This window comes from Crocuta crocuta, unplaced genomic scaffold, assembly GCF_008692635.1.
Source record: "Crocuta crocuta isolate KB4526 unplaced genomic scaffold, BGI_CrCroc_1.0 scaffold174, whole genome shotgun sequence".
Classification (NCBI taxonomy): domain Eukaryota; kingdom Metazoa; phylum Chordata; class Mammalia; order Carnivora; family Hyaenidae; genus Crocuta; species Crocuta crocuta.
In genome coordinates, this window is record NW_027530330.1 from 5,889,424 (window position 1) to 5,914,255 (window position 24,832).

The 24,832-nt window shown below is 35.9% G+C and overlaps 1 protein-coding gene across 1 annotated transcript in view; it reads left to right on the forward strand.

The window, feature by feature from the left end:
• Positions 1 to 24,832, forward strand: part of ROBO2 (roundabout guidance receptor 2) — a 608,353-nt gene that overhangs the window by 51,626 nt on the left and 531,895 nt on the right. The window contains exon 2 of the mRNA XM_077765658.1: positions 15,202 to 15,528. Within this exon, the coding sequence (XP_077621784.1) occupies positions 15,202 to 15,528 (327 nt within the window). The remainder of the gene's footprint in view (positions 1 to 15,201; positions 15,529 to 24,832) is intronic.

Genomic DNA, 24,832 nt, shown 5'->3' on the forward strand with positions numbered 1-24,832 from the left:
TTTATTTTTAAGAGAGAGAAGGAAACAGAGCATGAGCAGGGGAGGGGCAGAGAGAGAGGGAGACACAGAATCCGGAGCAGGCTCCAGTATCTGAATTGTCAACACAGAGCCCGACTTGGGGCTCAAACTCATGGAGCACGAGATCATGACATGAGCCAAGTCAGATGCTTAACCCTCTGAGCCACCCAGGCTACCCTGTAGTTTTTTAAAATGTCAATAGTAGTTTGTTAAAAACAAAACAAAACAAAACAAAAAAACCACAAAGCAATGTTATTACTGACTCCTTTGAAAGCCTTCTCCCTACATGAAATATTAAGCAAACAATATTACACTCTTTTAAAATTCATGTACTTTTCAAGGCACCTGGGTGCCTCAGTTGGTTGAGTATCCAACTTTGACTCAGGCCATGATCTCACAGTTCATGGATTTTAACCCCACATTGGGCTCACTGCTGTCAGTGCAGAGTTCTCATAGGATCCTCTGTGTCCCCTCTCTCTGCCTCTCCCCTGCTTTCACGCTCTCAAAAACAAATAAACATTTTAAAAATAATAAAACTCATATACTTTCCATTTTTTTTCCAGATTTTCAGTTTCTGCTTGTTTATAAAATCCAACTTGTCAGAGTTTGATGTACTGAGTACTTGACGGTAAAAGCAACATCCTACATTTAAAAAATAGCACCCTATTCTAGGCTATCGTTATTCTTGTCTTTCATAATTGCTATAACTCTATACATTTTTATTCCTCTGCCTGTCAAGGTTTTCTTTTCCCTTAGCATAATCCAGAATAATTCTATGTGTTCCACTCGTTTTGCTTTGTGAAAAGAAAGCATTTCATTATAAGAGTGGCTAGATGGAGGTTAATTCCATATCCACATGATAATAACCTGGGAAAACCAAGGATGATCGGTTTCATTTGAACCTTCATCTGATAAGGCTTCAAAGTAAATGAACTGAGTGGGAAATAACATTTTTCGTTAAGTTTTCCAGAAGCTGCAAATGTTTTTTGAGAGACCCAAGGAATTGAGTCTCTGATCTATTTCAGCGAAACATAATTCAAGCAGAACATGATCATTTTGAGACATTTATAACACTCTCATTTGCTGCTTTTCTCCATTCATTAGAAAAACAAGCTCTTTTTTCTCCATGCACACAAAATCTTTTAACTGAAAACTACACTCGGTATTTCTGTGGCAGCAATGATGTTATCTGGTGGTCATTTTGCTCTGAAACAGAAGACATCTCTTGAAAGGAAATTTAAAGTTTTATTAAATCACTCACTTTTTAAAGGCATCAGCAGATACTGTAAATAAAGAAAAATGAAGACAAAGTAGGCCACTAAATGAAAAGTATACTGATAATTAAGGTAACTCATATTCTTTATCTACTAGACTAAAGCAATTCTGATTTCCAGTCTAAATTTAACCAACCATTTGTATAGCTGTACAACAGATGTCATATCAAATTCATTATGATTTACTAAATAAAACTGGACAGAATGTTTTTCTTAAAGAGATGAACTGAAGTTTATATTGATTCTTTAATTCAATGCAGTTCATAAAGTGAGGCACAAAATGCCAACTTGAAAATTTTCTGCAATATCCTAAAGATTTAAAAACTTATTCCATTCCAAGCTTAAGAGCTATTTGCAGCCGATTAAACATGGCCTCTTTTTCAACCTCTTCTGGATCAAAATTTTGTCCAGGGTGTCCAGGGTTGTTAAAGGAAAACACTTTAAAAGTGAATTTCAGCATGTGTTTCTGCAAATGACTCTGCAGAAATGTGATGCTGTCGCTTCCATTCAGTTTGGTCAACTGTGAAAACCCATTCACCCTGAGTGTGACAGTGAAAGACAAAGCGATAAGTACAAGTTGTATTCAGCTACCTTTATAAACTGCCTTTACTCTCTAAGGTACAGGCTTCAGAAAAAGAATTCCAACCTGCCATTGCACAATACAAAAAACCCTGAATATAATATGGCCGTTCCCACCATTCAAGAGAAAATCTTTCTTTTCATCTTTGGGATCACTATACTCATCATTGACTTGAGTCTTCTGTTGCAAGAGGTTTAGCCTTAAATTAAAGGTATACAATTGCATAAAATTGTAATATTTTGCTTTAAAAGGAAAACAAGTTTGTTTTAACCACCCCTTTAAACTACTGGTAAGTTAATTTTGGGCAGTATTCTAATAATATAAGGTTAATATGAGTTCATCTAACTCATGTGGCCTCAAAAGATTTCTTTTAATATTCGTTTATTCTTATTAAACTTATGATCGAAATCAACCCTAAAATAGAAGCTTCCCATGTATTCACCACACATTGCTTTTAAGAATCTTATAAAGAAAAATAATTGATATTGGTATAATCTATTTCAAGAAAATGTTTAAGGGGGTACAAATAATTATTAGGCACTAATATTTGATTACATTTCAGTTACTATAATCCACAAATAATTTCTTTAGCATGCCGAGGTAGTCTGGTACTAAAGTTTCATATATACAATTTGTCAGGAACTACAGTACTTGAAGCATTCTTATATGTTATAGAGGTTTTCTTAATCAAAATCTAGCTCTCTAAATATAGCTCCATTAACAGAATAAAAAGGAATATATTAATGAATTTAAATTATATACTGATTTAGCACCTACTATTTTTAGTTTTAAAATTTATTTATTTATTTAATTTATGTTAAGAGAGAGAGGGCATGAGCACGGAAAGGGCAGAGGGAGGGAGAGAGAGAGAATCCCCCACTGACAGTGCAGACCCCTTTGCAGGGCTCGAACCCACGAACTGTGAGATAATGACCTGAGCTGAAATCAAGGGTCAGATGCTTAACGGACTGAACCACCCAGGTGTCCTTGATCTTTAAAACTGACTATAGTATATGGCAATTGCGAGCGCAGAATTGTTGAAAACATGGAGCCTTTGGGGAAATGTAGGTAGGGTGTATCATTCAGAATGAGCTTTTAATTGGTAGGTAGAAACAAGCAATAGTAAAAAAATCACAGTACAGAGATGGGCAGAAACTGTATTTTTAATGACATATTATTGCATTAAAAGCAGACCATTTGGCCAATGGTAGTCCATTGTTTTTATAGGATCACAGATTCCTTTGGGTATATTGAGAGAGTTTCTCCTAATAAAATTTTACACTTTATACAAACATTAATTAAGTAAACATTTACTGAGTGCTTACCTGAACTCTTTCAGTGTTCACAGCAGTGTTACTAGATAGGTACTGCTATGTTCATAGATAAGGAAAACAACATGTGGGGAAGGTAAGAAATTAGCTTGCATTCACAATCCAATCCAGCATCTAGATAAGAACAGTTTTAAGTCAGATCCCTCTTGTTAAGAGAGTCTCTATTAACTCCCAAAGATGTGTACCTTATAAAAATGCACGTGCACAGATATTCACAAAATTTTGTGTCCAGTTTCTGAGGTGTCCTCTCTGCCATTCCACGTAAGTCCATCCATGGCTTAATAACACTATCAAAAAATGATAATAGAGCAATGCCATGAGATTCATATGTTAGGCAAACTTCTTAGGTACAACTACAGCTGGCCCTTGAACATGGGTTTGAACTTGCACAGGTCCATTTATACGCAGTTTTTTTGTTTTGTTTTGGTTTGGTTTGTAATGCTCTGGCTATAAAAGCTTTATTGTTTTCACCTGGTCCACATTTTGCTTGTGGGCTCCAGGGTATTTAAAAAGCTTCCCCGTGGCTGGAGGGAGAGGCTCAGGCAGAAGCTCTGAGACCAAGAGGGATATCAAAGGGGCCCCTCAAGAGCCATTGGACTGAGCTTTTGGAAGGGCTACTCCCCCAGCCCAGTGTCAGGGCCTGCCAGCCAGCCTGTGGGGGTCATTCAGGTGGTTACCATCTTCTTGATGGTCTACTCCTTCAACCAGGAAGTGATTCTCCAAGAAGTCACAGAAATGGACGTCTGCGAGGCAGAACCCAGGGCATGCAGATACAAAAGGACTTAGTTCAGAGCCTTCTTCAAGACCACGGCAGCTTCCACGGCATCCTGGGTTTTACCCATGTATATATTGGGACAGCTTTTGCACTTCCTAGTGGAGAGCACAGCTGGTAGGCTGGTTTTGCATTTTAAGAGACACTTTAACCTGTCCTTGAGCTTCCCTCGGCCAACCCCTCAAATAAGTGGCCAAAGTAGAAACCCAGAGAGAGGTAAGCATAGGAGGAGCACAGATACATGTTGACCCGAGGGTTGTTTGTGGCCTCTATCTCAGTTGAATAATTCTGACGAATATGGGAGCTCCTGGTTGGTCGGCAAAAAGGAGGTAAGGTCAACAAACAAACAGACAAAAACAAAAATACCGGAAACATGGATGGCGGATCTGGGAGGCAGAGGATGGCTGGGAAGATGGTTCTGAAGGCTGTGGCTGGAAAAGAGGTTGAAGGGTAGTGAGAGCCTGGAAGAACGGCTTCTTAGGGTCTTTCTGTCTGAAAAGAGACAGATTCGTCATGTATTTTCCTTAAGATTTTCTTTATAATATTTTGTTTGCTTTATTATTAGAATATAATATAAAATACCTATAACATAGAAAATATATGGTAACCGACTATTTACACTATTGGTAAGGCTTCCAGTAAATAGGAGACTATTAGTAATTAAGATTTTGGGAAGTCAAAAGTTATACATGGATTTGTGGATTTTTGGCTGTGGGGTTGTCAGAGTCAGAGAGAGTCTACAGCCTTCTCCCAAAGTTGTTTAAGAGTCAACTGTAGTTGAATGTCTATTGAAAGTGAACATGGCTCAAATCAGTGATTATGTGTGTTACTTCAATATGGTGCAGCTAATATGTGGCTCATGGCAGTTGTAATTTTGGGGGAGAATGCTTTAGCAATTATTCTCTTAAGAAACTTTCCAAATTGTACTAACATTTTCAATTCCATTTTTAAAGTCTTTAGTATACTATTTAGTAAAAGAAGTTTGCAATATTGACTAGGTCATTGAATCTCAATTTAAGTGCATGTAAAATATGAGTGCTGTTAGGAATGTTGTTTTCTGATGCTGACACTGGGCACTTTGGAATCTATAGTTACGATGATTAATGTTATTGCTACAGAATTTTCAAAATATATTGCTTAAGAAATAAAGTAGAAGGTTAAATGTTATCATTCCATTGGAGTTTGCATAAAACAAATGTTGTATTTTTGAAATCAGTTCATAGTCTCCATCAAATACATGTTGATGTTTTTAGAAAATTAAACATTGCTAAAATTTTAATGAGTTTGGAGATTGTCCCATTGCATTATCTATTATAAAGCCTATGAAATTCTGAAACCACATTGAAGTATTATAAATATGACAATAAGAAGCTAAATTTCAAGGATATCTTCCTGGAATAGAGTTTGCTTTGTCATTGTAAGGCAAATCTACATAACCCATGAAAACCTCTGATTTGGTGGCAAATCACTCTTTAAAGAATGCCTTCAACCATGGTAAGGTGTAGCAGATTGATTTGAAATAGTATTGGATGAATGTCCAGGTTAATACATTGGCTCCTCACTGAATTGTTGGAAAATGAATTCATAAAGTAGGAAATTAATTTGTTATTTCTCAAGAGGAAATCACTCCTAAAAATTTACTAGAAAGCTTTCAGATCTGTGGTTTCAAAATGTCTCTGCAATATTGTAGAGATATTCTCATGTGTCTGCTCCTGGCTTAAATTTCTTTTAGCTACTGGTCTAGCTTTCCCAGACAGTCATGCCTTCCCTTGGATGTTGGGACTCTGTTGCCTAGATCCACCTTCTCAGGTGAGGTCAGTGGCTCAGTGCAGTAGATGTAGGCAGCCAGAAAATGTGTAATAAAAAGCAATTAATTACATAATGAAGGCACTAAATACTGTAGGGTGGTGGAGGAAAAAAAAGATGGAAAATATGTTCCACTTTTAATATTTTCATCAATTTCTTTTAAAAGTACTTAAAGACCTGACATACAATTGTGAAACTCAAGAGGAAAAAAAAAAAGTTTTATGAAATATGCCTCCGTTGCTTTCCCCTAAAATAGCAACCTGTTTACCCTGAATAGGGAAAGAAATGTTAAATATCTTTGGCTAAGGTTGTATTTTACATAATTGATAAAATATTTACTTTTAAGATAAGCATCCCTATATTAGCAGTTGGTTTTTGGTTAAAATGATTTATAGAACCATGTATTTATTGGCCATTTAGGTAAATTTCATAGAAATGTAAGAATAAATTACAAGGGTTACATGAGCTCATTTTTAAACAAAAGTTTTTTTTTTTTTAAATGTTTGTTTCTTTTTGAGAGAGAGAGAGAGACCGACAGAGCATAAGTAGGGGAAGGGGCAGAGAGAGAGACACACACAGAATGTGAAGCAGGCTCCAGGCTCTGAGCTGTCAGCACAGAGCCCGATGGGGGGCTCAAAGCCATGAACTGTGAGATCATGACCTGAGCCAAAGTCAGACGCTTAACTGACTGAGCCACCCAGGTGCCCCTAAACAAAAGTTTTTAAATCATTGTTAACTTTTGGAGTATTCCCTAAGAAAGCATATGATAGCCATTGCTTTTGATAGACCTATCAAGGCAAGCTTCCTAATATATACTTTTATTAAAAGTATGAGCATTGATCTACAGCATGTATCTTTTTTTTTTAATGTTTTATTTATTTTTGAGAGAGAGAGAGAGACAGCCATGAGCAGGGGAGGGTCAGAGAGAGAGGGAGATACAGAATCCGAAGCAGGCACCAGACTCTGAGCTAGCTGTCGGCACAGAGCCAGATGCGGCGCTCGAACCCATGAACCGTGAGATCATGACCTGAGCTGAATTCGGACGCTTAACCAAATGAGCCACCCAGGCGCCCCCTAAACTTTCTTGCAATACTATTTTGTCATTTTAAAATTGAGGCAAATGGAATAGTAAATTCCTACAAATTCATCATTTCATAACATGACAATGGGCATCACATCATAATGGACATAATTACAAGAGAAGATAACAGGGTTAGATTTACTGGCACAGAGCAAATGTTTAAAGATACATGCTGTAGGGGTGCTTGGGTGGCTCAGCTGGTTAAGCGACCGACTTCAGCTCAAGTCATGATCTCACGGATCGTGGGTTCAAGCCCTGCATTGGGCTTCGTGCTGCCAGCTCAGAGCCTGGAGCCTGCTTCGGATTCTGTGTCTCCCTCTCTCTCTCTGCCCTTCCCCCACTCNTTAAACATCAAAAAAACAAAACAAAACAAAAACAACAACAAAAAACCCATGGATAAGAAAGAGATATAATAGAGGAAAACTCATCCTAAAAACAGACCTTGGATCATGGATATGGTAACTATAGTTCTTCTCATCTCAGTTTTGGAGAAAAAGTTCAGTTCTTTGGTTCTCTGTTTCTTTTTTCATCTGTAATGTGGGGATTTGGGATGAGAGGGCCTTTCATGGCTTCATCTTCTTCCAGTTGTACCTAGAAAACTGGGTAATATGGATGCTGCTGGATACCATATTGCATAACTGAAACTTCCAGAATCAAGATTACTTGTTAAGTTTGACAAGAACATCTTTTATACTTGTCACTTCCCTTTCACATACTTTGCCCTTTAGTTTTATGACATTGAAAAGTCATTGTAGAAATTTTATAGTAAATAAGTAGTTTTTGGAGATCTCAATTTTAATTTAAACTTATTTTTCACATGGTACTGCTATGTTTTCAGAAGGAATGAAAATCTTATAAATTTATTTAATTCATTGACAAATCAGGTCATCTCATGAGAGAGTTTCAGTAAGGTTAAATGGATAAAACAGTTTTTATGTTTCCTGAATATTGACTTGCTCACCACATCCTATCATATATAAGACTTCTATGGGGGGGGAGGGTGAGTTCTCTATTCCCCCTTCCCTCATAAGGGAAGTGCACTAGAATTTATTCATCATGAAGAATTCAAGGATAGAAAAGTTACAAGGATAGACTTGATGGAGTGATCAATTCCATTTCATTACAAATTATGTTAGCTCACTAATCAGTGTGGACGGCATATATAGTGGCACTGAGAGATGTTTCTTTCCATGGAGAACATTTTGATTGGATTTGGCAAAATAGAAAGCAGTAACAACTTATTTTGAAATCTAGTATAAAGCAATCAACCTGGTCTAGCTGAAATTTACCATGCAGAAAAACATTAATCCCAGAATGACCTCAGAAAACATCAACTCTTGTCAGTGTGATTAGGGTTTTAAGGGGGAAATATTGGGGAAAAAATCTTTGTTTATAGAAGAGGGGAAAAAAAAAAAAGGTATACTCCATGCTTACTACATGTCCTGGTAGCCTATGTGTAATTTCTTTTCATCATCCCAACTGACTGATGAGTCATTTGGTATTCTGATCTGTGCCTGGTAAAAGTGAAGCATAAATATTTGCTAGTTAATAACCCGTGTCCCTTTTTCCTTCCACTATGCCTCCTCCTCATTGTGATGGGTCATGAAGCCTTGACTTTTTCATGTAGCACTATGCACCTCTCTAAGGGAGGGAAAACTTCAGGAGGTATCTCTAGTCACATTCAAAATTTGAGTAATCACGGAGAATCTTGCTGGCTTAATCTTACTAGGATTTTTTTTTTTAAATATTCACAACTGCCTTAATGTTAATGGCTTGCTAGAGATCAAAATCAACCTTGGCTTGACAATAGCCAGACCTCCAGGATCCTGTAAGTCATTTTTAACATATGAAATTCCCTTTAGAGACTTCCTTTATCTCTATCTGCTCACCCCCAACTGAAACATGTGTAACATGTATAATCAGTCACTCCTTACAATCACAGTGTAATCACAGCTCTTTCTACCCAAGTGTCCTATCCCTATGCTATAATAAAGGTACTTTTTTGCACACAAAAAAGAAAACAAGAAAATACATAGTTATTATTAACAAGGAGATAGTATTGTGTGTATTTTTAGAAAAAATAAAACAGATGCTGCACAGAAATTTTCTGGAGAGAGTATATTTGCCAAGCATTTCTTCTGCATTTAAAAAAAATCAGAGAGGTTTAATTGTGTTGTTTAACTTGTCCAAATATAACTATATAGTGAATGGGTGAAAAGTAAAGAAAGCTTAGTTCAAGGGAATGCTATATTCTAAGTGAATAATGAGGAAGGAGCAGTTTACACCTGAAATGAAATCAACAAGTGTTCTTCTAGATCCTTTATCCTACTTTATTATACTGTGTAATTGAAGTCACTCTGAAAACAAAAGTTACTATAGCACTCACTGAAAATGAGTGGTTATTGATGAAATAAAACTAAATTTAAAATATTTATGAATTAGAATTTATACTTCTCCTTCAGCCCTCAAACATTTGAAGAGCGAGTAAACTACTCAGTTTCCTTTTTATTATTTTACCAAAAGTCATTTCGAAATCATTGTTTGAGAATCTCTGAGAAGCAGAAAAAAATCCATTATGTAATCTTGGGTGTTTAGAACCTCATTCAAAGATGCTTTTGCATGCAACTGACTAATTTGATGCCAGGTCTAAGTGCATGACCTTCTTTCTAGACCAGTATAGACCAGGTCAGAGGGCATGACCTTCTGATCAGCATGACAAAAGTGAGCATCTTAGACTCCTTCCACTTCTAACTTCTGATGCTTCTTGTTCACTGTGGGGACCAAGAATCTGCATTTTCTGGAGATATCTCAGGTAATGCTGATGCCAGTAGTCAAAGAATCACATTTTGAAAATCAAGGAAAATGTTATAGTTTGATTAGAGGCTTCCATCTGACTCATTTTATTTCAGTCAACTTTAGCAGAGGGTTTTGGAATTAGGGTAGTTGTAATGTATGTTCTTTACTTATTCTTACATCTAGGTTTTAAGAATTCTGCAGATTTTGGATTCACATCTTGAGGTCTAATTCTGTTATTGATAGTTCTTTAATTATGAGCAAGTCAGTTGACTATTTTATAGCTTACTTTCTTAGTAACATGGATGTTTACCTTTAAGACCCTGTGACTATTTTCCATTGGTTTTAAAAAAAAAAAAAGATCAGGAAAGTTGAATAAAATGCTTTTATTTAAAACTTGACTGGGGCGCCTGGGTGGTTCAATTGATTAAGTCTCCAACTTCAGCTCAGGTCATGATTTCACAGTTCTTGGGTTCGAGCCCTGCATCAGGCTCTGTGCTAACTCCTGTTTTGGATTCTGTGTCTCTCTCTCTCTCTCTCCCCCCCCTTCCCCTGCTCATTCTCTCTCTCTCTCTCTCTCTCTGTCTTTCTCTGTCTGTCTGTCTGTGTCTCTTTCTCTCTCAAAAATAAACATTAAAAAAATAAAAAAAAAACTTGAGTATGTGATTGTCCAATTAATAATTGAAATTTAAAAAGATGTCTAGACTTGCCACAAGTAAAGGTAGAATTGCAGATAAATCTGATATTTTGCTTAGCCTATCTGTTCATATAAGGATCCTGAATAATTACATGACCAGTATTAACACTGCAGTCAAAGTTGTTTTTCTTTCCCATCTGGAATCTGGAGACAACAGTTTTGGGATCCTATATAAAAGAAATATAAGTAAAAAAAGTAGAGTTATTAATGGGAAGTGACAAACAGGTACTCTAAAGCAGATTGGCAGACTTTTTCTGTAAAATATTGGCAGATATTTCCAATGTTTTAGGCCACATGAGGTCTGTTTCCTTCTTTACTTTATAATTCTTCCTCCTCTTCCTCAGTCTTCTAACAACACTAAAAAGTAAAAACATTCTTAGGGGAGGACAATGCAAAAACTGGTGAGAGCAATGCTTCTCCAACTTTGCATGCATAGGCATCCCTGACGGGGTCCTGTTTAAATGCTGATTTTGATTGTGTAGGTCTGGGCTAGGGCTGGGAGCCCTGTATTTCTGATATGCCATTGGATGTCAAAGTTCAACAGTTTTCAGGGCACGTCATGTAATATACAGCCCCCTCTACTGTTCAGCTTTGAATCCCCAGTAAGTTTGGCTGACAACTCAACTGTCTTTTTTTTGTAATGAAATAATTGGATTCGATAATGTAGAATACCTAGTAGTTTAGTAGACCTTCCTAATTTTAAAGACCCAGACCTCTTTGCAATTTTGATGAAAGCTGTGGTCCCCTCACGATTCTCCTGTTCTGCTCAAACAAGAATACCCATTTTTGTACAATTTTAAGGAGTGTACTACCTACCTAAAGCTTATCTACCTTCAGGTCACTGCTGTATTGTATAATATCTGAATTTAAGAGAGTTCAGAATTAATCCTGTTAGTTTTAATAACATCTTAAGATTTAGATATATTTCTGTCTATCTACAGGTCTCTGTCTGTCTGTCTGTCCACCTATATTGTGAGAACTTTCAGCTTTATTTTATGCCCTGTTTGCTATTGCTGACCTGATGATTATATTTCAAACCAAGAATTAGAAATGAAGATAATAACCAAACTGTTGGCATGAGTGAACATGCATTCTTCTAATGTTAAGCTTGTTCACAGAGCCTTTACTATGACTTTTTAAAAATTGCTTTATTGAAATAATTTATATGCCACATAATTCACCCATTTAAAGTGTTCAATATAATAGTTTTTATTATTATCACAGAATTGTGCAACTATCACTATAGTCAGTTTTAGAATATTTCATCACCTCTAAAAGATACCCCGATACCCCTTCACACCTGACTCCTATTCCCCACGCTAGATATTGACAAACCTATATTGTGTCTCTGTTTTCCTCTTCTGGACATTTTGTATAAATGGTGTCATGAAATATGTGGCTTTTTGTGATAAGCTTCTTTCACTTAGTTTAATGTTTTTAAGGTTCATCCATGTTGTAGTGTGTATAAGGACTTCATTCTTTCCTTACTGCTGAATAATATTTCCATTATGTGGATATACAACATGTATTCATCTATTCATCAGTTGATGAACATTTGGGTTCTTTCTTTTTTTGGTTATTATGACTCATGCTGTTATGAACATTACATTAGACTCCTGTACAAGTTTTTGTATAGCATTAAGGTTTCCTTTTTCTTAAGTATATCGTAGCAAATGAATTGCTGGGTCATATGTTAATTACAAAACTTTTTGAGAAAATCTAGAATATTATATAAAGTGGCTGCACATTTTACTTCTTCACCAACAATGTATGGGGCTTTCAAATTTTCTACATCCCTGACGATACTTGTTATTTTACATTTTTTTTATTATTGCCATTCTTCTTTGTGTAAAGCATGTTTCACTGAGATTTTGATTGGCATTTCATAGTAGCTAATGATGTCACAAATCTTTTCATGTGCTTACTGGCCATTTTTCTGGCTTTGTTTGCATAAATCTCTATTTCAAATCCTTTGCTTATTTTAAGATTTGGTTATTTGTATTTTTATTGTGCTATGAGTTCTTTATGTATTCCAGATATAAGTCCCCTATCAGTTATATGATTTGCAAATATATTCCTTCTGATTCTGTGGGTTGTCTTTTTATTCTTTTGACTTTTTTTTCAAGCACAAATACTTAAATCCAATGAGTCCAATTTATCTGTTGTTTGATTTGTTGTGTGTGCATTTTGTGTCCAAGAAAGTTTTACCTAAGTCAAGGTCATAAAAATTTGCTGTTATAATTTCTTCTAAATGGATAATTTTACCTCTTACATTAAGATTGTAGATTTTGAAGTTTTATAACAGTGGGAATAAAATGACTAAAATAATACCCAAGTGTGATGACACCAGATTAGGTTTACATGTTATAGTGATTAATGGGTAAAATTCTCTGTATGCTTTTTTGGACATGCTGGGTTCTAGGTGTATTGCTAAGGGGTTTAGGTATTTTGCCTTTTTTTCCTTTTATGAGTCGATTATTTTATATTTTATTTAATAAGTATTTGTCTATTTCAGGTCCTTTGCAGGCCTTATCTGGGCCATCTACCAAATAAGGTGGGGGACTCTTTAATAAAGTGAAGAGCACTCTAATAACATGGATGATTGACTTGCTTAGTTTTAATAATAGAACAACTTTGACATCGGGGGGCTGCAGACAGTGCACATGACAAATTAAAGAACAAGAAAGGTATCTAAACAAGGTGATTGTAGCCTATATGGCTGTTATAAGAAAAGTAAGATTAACTGTTGTTCCATTTTAGGATCAGATTCTATGTCTCTAAAACCACATCTTTACATTTGGGAATATGCTACTGATTTGCAAACCGTGATTAGCCATTCATATTTAAATACTTTGAGATCTTTTCTGATTGTTTCTTTTAAAAATACATCTTTTTATATTCTTTAAATTCCTCGTTTGCTTTTGGGATCCAGTATTTTCAATATATATAACCTTCTTTATTGTTGTGATGCACCATGTGATTACCTGTCCATATTTAAATGCTTTGGTTTTTTTTAGTGCTATGTAAAAGAAAAAATCTGACCTTTGTACTCTTTTGCTTTAGGTTTAAGTTCCAGCACTTGTAGTGGTTAAGTTCCATCTTGGATCTGATGAGATAACAAATGGTATTCAACAACTTTGAGAAGTCAATATTTCTCAGATTTATTTATTTTTTGAGCTGAAACATGCTAATATTAGATGATCAGTTGGAAAATCGTAAAGCTTGTATCTAGACTATATTATGGACTCAGACATGGTTATTAATTTTTTTACGTTTATCTATTTATTTTGAGAGAGAGAACATGAACAGGGGAAGGGCACAGAGAGAGGGAGAGAGAGAATCCCAAGCAGGCTCCATGCTATCAGCACAGAGTCTGATCTCAGTAATCATGAGATCATAACCTGAGCTGAAATCAAGTCAGACACTTAACTGACTGAGCTACCCAGGCACCCCAACAGACATGGTTCTCTCTTTCACCATCTCTGTTAGATTTATGCACAAGAGCTGGTAAGACCATCTCACAAATAATGGCCGCTGACACCTTATTAACAAAACATTTAAAACAATACATTATGAAAAATTTTCATCTTAAAATACCAACAGGTCATTTCCTCCTATAGTTTCTACCCCTTAATGGCCCCACTTTGATTATACTTAGAAGGAAGTCATTGGTATCTACCATTTTTCCTTACTCTATGGGGATATAGCAAATTCTGCCAAGGATTATTTTATGGTATGCCTTCTGTCTTCTTCTTTTTTTTTTTTTTTCTCTACTTTCAGCATCATTTCTCAAAGTCAAGTTCTTTTTATTGTTCTCTGGAATAGTTAAGTAACTTTCTCCTTTTGTCTCCATGGGTCTCTATCTTTTACACTGTGCACCAAAAGTATCTTTCTAATACACAGATAGTCCTGTCACCGCGCCATCAAAATCTGTTAGCCATATAGAATGAAGATCACAATCCTTAGCCTGGTATATAAAGCCCTTTTGTCTGGGCTCCAAAACTACCTTTCACCTCCACCTGCCATATCCATTTCCTTCCTGATTATGAAATATATTATTTATGCATGTACTCTCATGTTCTCATGTTGTTTCTTCAATTTGAATGTCTTTTTCCCTTTATTTACATAGTTTTATTCTGTACAGTTCAATTTAAATGTCACCTTTTCAGGGCATCCTTTCATTATGTTCTAGTTAGAATTAACATTTCTTTTTCCACTCTCTTCCTATAATGCATTTCTCAGACCTCCATGCAGCATATGTTTTATTTTAATATAATGATTTATACTTGAACTCCTCAGTCATATGTCTCTGAGTTCAAATCCTGCCTCAACAGCTTATTTCCTACATTACTGGGCAATTTCCTGAGCTGCTTCCTTATCTGTTAAATTGTGTTAATATTTATACATTACTTATGGGTCTCTTTTTAGGCTACGTCTGATGACCCAATGCAAGCATGATACATTGCATTGTATATTCTAGATACTTGCCCGCTTGGCTTTGTCCCCCATTAGAATGTAATCACTTCAAGGGCAGGGGATTAATCTTACTCATCTTAGCACCCAAAAGAAAATCTCGTATTCTCTTTCACTTTTGCTTGTCACGATTCATGGAACATTTAAGCCTAACTTATTAGAATTAACATATTAATTCATTGATATGTTATCACATTCCACAAAGGAGTTGGGATGACTTAGGAGATGCATCAAGAACCAAAGAATGAGACGTAAATAAAATAGTAATAAGTGCATTTTGAATACTTGGAGATTCAGTTCCACCAATGTGAACCTAAGCCAAACAACATCTATAGATAAAGAAATGTTAATGCTTGTCTTCTGTTCTGTTTTGTAGGATCTCGTCTTCGCCAGGAAGACTTCCCCCCACGGATAGTGGAGCACCCTTCAGACGTCATTGTCTCTAAGGGAGAGCCCACCACTTTGAACTGTAAGGCGGAGGGCCGGCCAACGCCCACCATTGAGTGGTACAAAGATGGTGAGCGCGTGGAGACTGATAAGGATGATCCCCGGTCTCACAGGATGCTTCTGCCCAGCGGATCCTTATTCTTCTTGCGCATCGTGCACGGGCGCAGAAGCAAGCCTGATGAAGGAAGCTACGTTTGTGTCGCAAGGAACTATCTCGGTGAAGCAGTGAGTCGAAATGCATCTCTGGAAGTGGCATGTAAGTAAACATGATGAATCTCTAAGTGGCATGCACTTTAACTTTGATTTGTTTTTAGGTAGCTTTGATTTGTCCCTGTGGGTATTTAATACCGAAAGAAGAAAATAGTCAATGCGCTATGGATAATTTTACTTTGCGTTCTCCAAAGAAAGCTGGTCAAAATAATGTCAAGCTATGGTATTGAAGTAAATTTATTTATATTGAAGCAAGGTGGAAATTATGCTTTTACATTAGAGCAAAGTGGCAAAGATGCTGGTCATATTTAAAATTTGAATTATTAGTGAGAGATATAATCAAGTATTAAAGTCAGCTATTTTAAAATGAAAAGTTTCTGTGTAACATGGTATCAAGTATAGGGCATAAATTCAGTATTTTATACCTATTTCTGTTACTTATCTATATATAACATATGTTATGTTATGTTATAANCCCTAGGTGTTTCGGGGAGAATTCAGGAACAATAACAGCAACTCTATTTATTTATTTTTTCTACCAACAAAACTCATCAGAGAAGAAATCTGATTTTTATAGGAACAAAATGTTTATACATGGAAGGGTCTTGCTCAGTCTTGGTAGTCAGCAATAGTTAAGGACTTGACGCCACCTCTGGCATTTAAAATATATATAAAACATATATATGTGTGTGTGTGTGTGTGTGTGTATATAAACTTTCATATGTGTGTATATAAACACACACATATATGTACATATACATCATCAGGTAGCCCAAATAGCACTAGTAAATCAAGATGTCAGTGCTTTGCATCTATTTGAACATTGACTTCATAACTTCATGCATTGTTTCCCAGAATATTTTAAAATGTATGATAGATTTGTTTTTTTGGTGTATAGGTAAGGATCAAGTTTGTGTCATAATTTAAACAGTACCATAAAACTTTGATATTAGCTGGTCTGTGGAAAGATTTTTTTTTCTGGAATTGATCATTAATAAGATAGTAACAATTGGATATAAAAAGTTTGCACTATTCAACTTTTCTGGTGGTACCAGTGGGTCTTCATAGATAAGAAAATTGATATATTTCAAGATGCATGAGACTTATTTATATAGCTAGAAAGGGAGTGCTAAATAATAGCTCAGTGTCTCATGTCTGTAGTTAAACTTGGTAGTTGTACTCACACGCTACATGTGTCACACTGGATTGTAAAACTTGTGTATATGTATGTTGCAACTCTCAGCAATATATCAGCTTTACACAGGAAGGCATCTTTTAGTAAACAAAATCATTTCTTCACACCAAGTATTTCTTCTTCAGCTACCTCGATGAAAGCTTTTGTTCTTAAGTGTCTGAACTTTTGATTTATAGTTTGTCCCAGGAAATCTGAAAAACACTAATGCTTGAAATGTGTATTTCCAATAGGAAATGATGAGAAGAATTCTAAAACCCAAATTTGTTGTGTGAAATACTTGGAGATAGGAGCATTAGAACCTTAGCTAGCAATGCAGTTTTGCACAAGGTACCAGGTAATTTCATTTTTATGATATACTTCAAAAAACAGTTAAGTTAAATACAGTTAGGTGAGATTTGAAATGTACACACACAAAAAAACCCTCAAAAATAAATTTCCTGACTCTTATGTTTTTATTTCAAAATGTCTGATTCCTGGAACTTTTCAAACATATTGAAATATTTCAATGTTGAGTTCCGTTGATTTCGCCCCCACCAGCTCCCTATATGAGATATTACAGGTATTTTTCTCCCATTTTATAGAGAAAATGAAGCCCATGATGGTTAAGTGATGAAGACTCAGACAATAAGTTAATGGAAATTTGAAGACCAGATCCTGATTATTCTAATTTTTAGTTTTAGGGAGTTTTGCCATATTTGGGAAAACATTCTAATTGATTTGGCCTACTCCATAAATAGCAATTAAGAATTTTAATTAAAATGCTTTTTATTTTATCTACTCAGCAACAAATGTCTATTTTTAATCTTCAACTAATTTTTTTAAAAATTAAAGTTTATCCAAATTGCCAGACACTTCATTGTTGGGCAGCTATAAACATTGTTTTCCCCTGAACCTTAGCTTTGTTAAAATTCTTCCCAACATGCATACATCTTGTATTTTTATTTAACCTAAATATTGCTCACTTTCCTACTTGCATCATTAATAATGAATCAAACTTGTTTTAGGAGGAAAAATTTAAACCATGCTTTTCTTCTTGTGTAGTGTGACAGTAGCACTTTTTATTTTTAAATCAATGAGCTTTGAGAAATTCTAAAAATATGTTTTGACCTAGAGAGGAAAACAAGAAGGCTTCTAAATTGGATTTAGCCAGTGAATAAAATTCTTTCTTCTAATGCCGTGTCAACAGTTCATGCCATTTGAGGCAACACAAGATCCAATAATACCCATTTATATGCTACTCATCTCTTTCACATTAGATCATCAGTCATCTCTCTTTCCTTATGTGTTTCATAAAATGTATTAATATGGAAATTTGGGTCAAAGCATTGCGGTTTTTCAGTATTATTTGTTACCAAGGTATATATTTTTTTTAACTAAAATGATAGAACAATAGTGATAGATTAGATAAATGTTCGGGCTTCATAATTTAGAACACTTAACATAAATGCTCAAGTATGACACACCTCTTTTCCATCCAGTGAAGAAAAGAATGGAAGCCTAGCAATGCTGTGTGTTTGGAGAACTGTAGGAAGCTTGAAAGGTTGGTGGGCACTATATGTTGGAAAAGTAGATGTTTTTTGTTATGTAAAAGGAGTCTTTGAAAGAGAATTGAAAACTTGGTTATAGGGATGATGATTGAAGTCAGAGACGAGTCAAGGAGTTGTCAAATAATTCAGAAAAGAGTATATATTAGATTTTGAAATGAAAATAGCAGTGATGATTGAAAGAAGCAAATAGTTTGAATCATATTTACATATTATAAGTCATATCACTTTATGGTCAGTTTAGGGATTCAGGGGATAAGGGATGATTCCCAGTGGTTGTTTCTTCGGTTTTGTGTTTGTGTTTGTTTTTGTCGAGTGACTAAGGCTATAGAGCTACATCCATAAGGGTAGCAGGTACAGGAGGAATAACTGCAATGGGGACAGGAGATTGAGGTCAGCTTTGGCTGTGTTGTTTGACATACCAATGAGACCTCAATGTAAAAATATCTCATGTTCCATTAAAAAGAGAACTTCTAGAATTAAGAAGAGAGGTCTTTACCACACAGAGGGTAAAGTGATTGAGAGTAGAAAAAGATGTAGACCCGATTGCCCAGGCAGACTGTGGGCAGGGAATGGTTAATAAGGGCTGAGATCACCCCTGTTGCCCGGAACCCCAATATCTAATGGTGGGCAAAGGAGAAGAAGTAATGGATCAGGAGCTGTTGAGACGTATCAGGGTGATGACATACGGGGAATGAAGTGACAAGAAGAACAAGGAAATAATTTTAAGAAAGAAAAAGTGTTTTACAGTGCAAATGACCCATGATGGTTAAATAAAAAAGTACTTGTGGGCTCTAGGAGCAGAAAGAGAACATGGCAGCGGAAGAATGAATAAGGAGTGGAATTAGGGTGGCGAATGCTGCCATTCTCCCAAGAATTTTGCTCTGAATGGAGTGCAAAGGAACTAGAGCAAGATACCCAGATCTCTGCACTATTGCCATTTGGGGTTGGAGAATTCTTTGTTGGGGGGGCCTGTGCTCTGCATTGCAGGATGTTTAGCGGCACCTCTGGCCTTTGCCCAGGAGAGGCCAATAAGACTTGCCCCCCCAACCCCAGCAGTAACAACCAAAAATGGCTCTGGACTTTCAAATGTCCCCTGGGGAGGGGTCAAAATCAGTTGAGAATCACTGACTTCTGGTATCTAGGTGATTAAGAGTGTATGGAGAGGTAGCAAACAAACTTGTTACAACTTTTACTGTGAAATGATTATTGATTAAAAATATGGAAATTTTTTGTCCTCTCCTTGCTTCACCTTGATTTTCATTTTTAATTAAAAAAAAATCTTGGTTTCTGATGTCAGGTGAAGTGTGCAATTATATTGATAACCATCTATCTTGGCAGGCTGTAGAGAAGTCAGCCCGTTCTTTACCATACTGGACATATTCTCTTTTTTGTTTTCCTTTAATATAAACTACAGTTTTATGTAATAGAATAATGCAGTGGAGGAAAAAAAAACATTCAAGAGGACATCATTGATATGGAGTGTCAAATCACATACCTCATATTTGTTTTCTCCCTCTTAGTTTGAAAAGAAAAAAAAAAAAAGCAACCCAGAAAGTACTTTTCAAATCATTTGAACTTAAGAAAGGTCTTTAGGTGAAAGCAATTTTTAGATATTTAGAAAACAGAATTGCAGATTCCCACCCAAGCACCTGTCACCGAAGGTGTTAATATGCAGTTTTCCAATGAGACCGAGAGAGCGGAGGTATAGCTAGGACAGATAGGGTTGCAGTTTGAACACCATTCTCCCTGTGTTTGGAGTAGAAGGGGCACAGAGGTCCTTGCACGTTCTACGGCTGCCTGTGATAGAGCCTGAGTCAGTGGTAACCCCGAGAGATAGCAGCTGTAGCCCCAGGTGGTAAATATATGACAGCTGCTTGATCTATCGACCAGGGTAAGAGGGGGTTCTGGCCTAAATGAAAATTCATGAAAAATTGATGAAGTCCCCAGATTATGTTTTCTGTTTCCTTTTCTCAGCACTATGCCACTGCAGAGAGGGGAGATTAAATGAGGTGCTGAACGCTTTAGTGGCAAGGAGGTTGTGGTTCAAAGGTCAGGGGTCACGTAGAAACCGATCTTTTTTTTTTTTTTTTGCTTTCCTTCTCAAGCAAAACACAAAAACTTTTCACATTAGCTATGATAGACTTTTGCTTTGATAAAAATAAAATGGCAAAATACTTAAAAGTTAGCTTTTGATGCAACTACAAAAGAGAGAACAGATGCGATTCATAATTTAGTTGGGGAACTAGAAATAGATTGAATTCCATGACTGTGGGTTGATTTCTTTCTCTTCTTTCTTTTTTCCCTTCTTTTCCTTCTTTCTTTCATTCCTTCTTTCTTTCTGGTTCTGTGTATCAAGACTCATGCGGCAAGAAAGTCATTTAGAGAAGGAAAAGGTCTTGCATTATTTATAGGTCACAGATTGCTAGAATAGCGAAGCTGTGGAACACTCTGCAAACATAATGATCCTGTTTGCTTTAAATTCACAACTAAATTGATGTTTTATCTGTACAAGGAAGAGAGGTTAAAGAAGTAGACTGACTTTAGTAATAGAGGTCACAGGTAGCATTAGCAATGAACATAAGGTAAATTGTTTCTTGATATTTTCAAGTTGATAAATTTGTGGCTTTTTTTCTTTTTCTTTCATTTTATTTTGTCTGTAAATGAATGTTAGACAGCCAAATTACCTTGATGTTCCATAAAGAGACAAAAGAGATTAAATTTCAAAAAACTGTTGAACCATGGAGAACTTTTTTAAAAATTGCTTTATTGAGATATAATTCACTTACCATACAATCTACCATTAAAAGTATACAATTCATTGATTTTCAGTACATTGACAGAGTTGCCCGGCCCACACCACAATTTAATTTAGAACATTTTCATCACTCCTGAAGGAGAAACTCTATACCCATTAGCAGTCAATCCCCATTCCTCTCAAACCCTCCCACCTCAGTCCTGAGCAAACACTAATCTACTTTCCATCTCTATACATTTGCCTGGCTGGACATTTCGTATAAGTGGAATTATATAGAGTATATGGTTTTTGTGACTAACTTCTTTTCCTTGGTAGAATGTTTTCAAGGATTATCCTTGTTGTGACATGTATCAGAATTGTGTTCCTTTATATTGCTGAATAATTACTCTACAGCAGGGATATACCCCATTTTATCCAACCACTCATTGGCCGATATGCATTTGGATTGTCTTCACTTTTAATCTGTTATAAATAATGCTGCTATGAACATTCTTGAGTAAGTTTTTGTGTAGAAATTTGGTTTCATTTGGGTATTATTCTCTTGGGTATATACCTAATGATAGAACTGCTGAGTCATATGGCTGGTTAATCTGTGTCACTTTTTGAGGAACTTCATGTAACTTTGAAGTTATCACACCATAACTTTCCTAAAAGAAATAAACATACAAACAAACCTATCCCTTTAAAGGGGTAAGACACAGTGAGTCAATCTGGAACTGATATTCATAGATTTGGACCATAAAGAATATAGGTACAACTGGTTTTTTTTTTTTTTTCATGATTTTTCTATTTGTATTTGTACAAATTTTAGGAGAGATTTCAGATTTTTGGGGGGTTAGGAAGGATTAACAGTGAAAAATGCTCATAGCCCAAGGAACATGGGCCATGTTGTGGGCTGAATTGTGTTCCCCCCAAATTTATATGCTGAAGCTCTAACTCTTAGTACCTCCAATTGTGAGTTTACTTGAAGGTAGAGCCATTAGAGTGGTGAGTTAGAATGCAGCCACTAGGTTAGATCCTAATTCAGTCAGACTTGTATCCTCATAAGAGGAAATTTGGACATGTGGACAGACACCAGGGATACAAGTGCAGAAAGCAAATACCATGTGAGGACACAGCAAGAAGGGGGAGGCCAGGGAGGGAGACCTCAGAAGAAACTGAAACTTACAAAACCTTGATCTTGGACTTCTAGGACTATGAGAAAATAAATTTCTGTTGTTTAAACCATCCAATCTTATGGCAGCTATTGCAAATTAATACAGGCTATTAAGTTGGCTATTAATCTTAAAACAAGAATAATCCCTTTTAATAGAGAGTATTAAGAAGAAATTAATGTTGAGAATCAATTATTGTTTCCATTCTATAGATTTTGTTCAGCCTGCATCCACAGTGCTGATCTGAGGCTGTTTTAAAAGAAATCTGTAAACTTAATTCAATGTATTTTAAGCCATGAGTGTGTAGGCATCTATCAATCCAAAATATCTTTAACCAGGGACCCCTGGCTGGCTCAGTTAGTAGAGCCTATGACTCTTCATCTTGGAGTTGTAAGTTTGAGCCCCACATTGGGTGTTGAGATTACTTAAAAATAAAAAAAATAAATCTTAAAAAATATATCTTCAACTAGAAACAAAAGACAAAGTAGCAAATATTTTGATATCAGAAAACAGATGTTTGTGGAATTTGTGTGTGTGCACATGCATACATCTGTGTTATTTTGGGCTGTTCTGTGTGTGTACCTTTTAATTTTTTGAAACTCCATCAAATTCTTTCAGATACATGATGTTTCCTTAATCTTCATAAGTGAAGGTGTGAAATTGCTGCTCCTGGGGAATGTTTGAATTCATGGTCTATTTAAATAGGTATAATGCTATATTTTGATATCAGGTTTCTGTTGGTTGAACTGACTGCATGCAACCCTCTTTGGTACACGTCTCAGGTTGCTGTTCACTCAGATTAGCATGAGTTAACCCTGACTCCAGGGAAAGCACATAAATGAAGTAAAATCTTCATTTCCTTTGCCTTTCTCAAAAGATTATTTCTGAAACAGTATTGTCCTGAGCTCTGCAAACATGTAAATACTGTCCATGGAATGACAGGCAGAACTGTTCCAAATGATGGGTCGGTATAAAACATGCTCTGGTTAGTGCTTGATTTTAACTGCAGCAAACTTTTTCAGATGTAGCTAAGAAAAGAAATATTCCAGGTTTTGGATATTGGATGGTTTCCCACCTATAAGCCTTCAATTGACTAGATTTTGATTGGTGTGTAAATAAAAGTTGATTTTTAATAAAAGTAGATATGGTTGGCATTATACTTAGAAAGTGTACTTTGGGGCTGCAACTTTGTAAGTGTTTCTCTCAAGATTTGTGTTGCAGCAGAATGGCGGGTCTCCAGTTTTCTTCTTTAGATTGAATTTGTTACTGATATGTCTAATACGTGTGTTTCCATTTGCAAGCAGCCTCCACAAGATTTCTATCTTTTCATGAAGGAGATTGTACTTCTTTCATGCATGAGTCAGTATATATGGTGAGCTCTTTATAAGAGGATAGAAGTAAAAACAGTAGGTGGGATTTTATTCAGCTCTGCAATTTCTTCTTGTGGCAGGTGGTGGCTTCATGGCCAAAGGATGAGGTTCTATTGTAGAATTGATATAATATTTTACTCTGTATCATTGGAATTGGGTTTTCTCCTTAAGTGATTTTCAAAAACAAAACAAAAAACAAACAAAAACAAAAACCACTCCCAACCACCAATTAAAAAAAAATTAGGAGATATTTATACATTTTTGGCAATTGAGTATATGTTTTAAAAGAAATAATTTGGGCTCCTGCTTGGGGTGATTTCTGATAACTCTCTAAGGTTCCCCAGCACTACCTTCCTGGAGCTGCTCAGACATCAGTAGGTTAGTGTATCTGGGCCTTGGGTAGAAATGAAGCAAGGATTGTAAGGGAGGCAAGTGCTTTGATGATGTGACAGATGGACTGATATATAGGCCCAGACCCCGGTGAATCCCAACAGGTTTTTTGGTATGTTTATTCTGTTTCTGCAGAAAAGCTACCATTTGTAATCATGTATTCACTGATTAATCTAAACCTGCTGTACAACTGATCCTCAGAAGACTAACAAACAAGGTTGTCAACCTGGATTATAGGCTCTAAAAGTCTGATTGGCTGTTTGTCTTTGGCCCATTGGGTAGTATCTCAAGTAAAGACTGGGAATTGAACTTACATCTTACATTAGCATGCAAGGAGAGAAGGACTTTTTTTTTTTTTTTTTATCGTCTATAATGTTTTTTCCTGATAATCAGGCCATTTCCTAGTTATACAAGTATTTATAAAGGCAATCATTATGTTTTTTTATGTGGTTATCTAACATCTAAGTCTGTACCAAGATTTTATAACAAACTTTATAGTTTATAAATGGAAACATAATGTGGCTATTTTATTTTCATAACAGAAGTCATATTTAATATAAACCATTTTATATATATCAGCTGGCCTCATTTTCCTCTTCCTTGTTTTCTCTGCTTATGCACATTGAATGAGCACATTCAGTGTTTTACCTTAAGTCATTTAAAAAAAAATCTTTATTGGGTTTCCTAGTTGTTAGGAATTGAAAGTGGGTTAAGAGATTCATGTCCTCATTGGTGCTTGTGTTACTAGTGAGAGGGCTGGGCAACCTCATCAAGTGACCCTCCACTGAGGTGTAGGGTAAGGGCCTTCTGACAGAGCATGTCACTGGAGGTCAAAGTGGCACTGAATGCTTCTGAATGAATATGGATGCAAGTAGCCTTTGGAAACTGGAGAGAAGTATAAAAACAAAGACCTGAGGCTGTACTTGGTCAGTTTGGGAG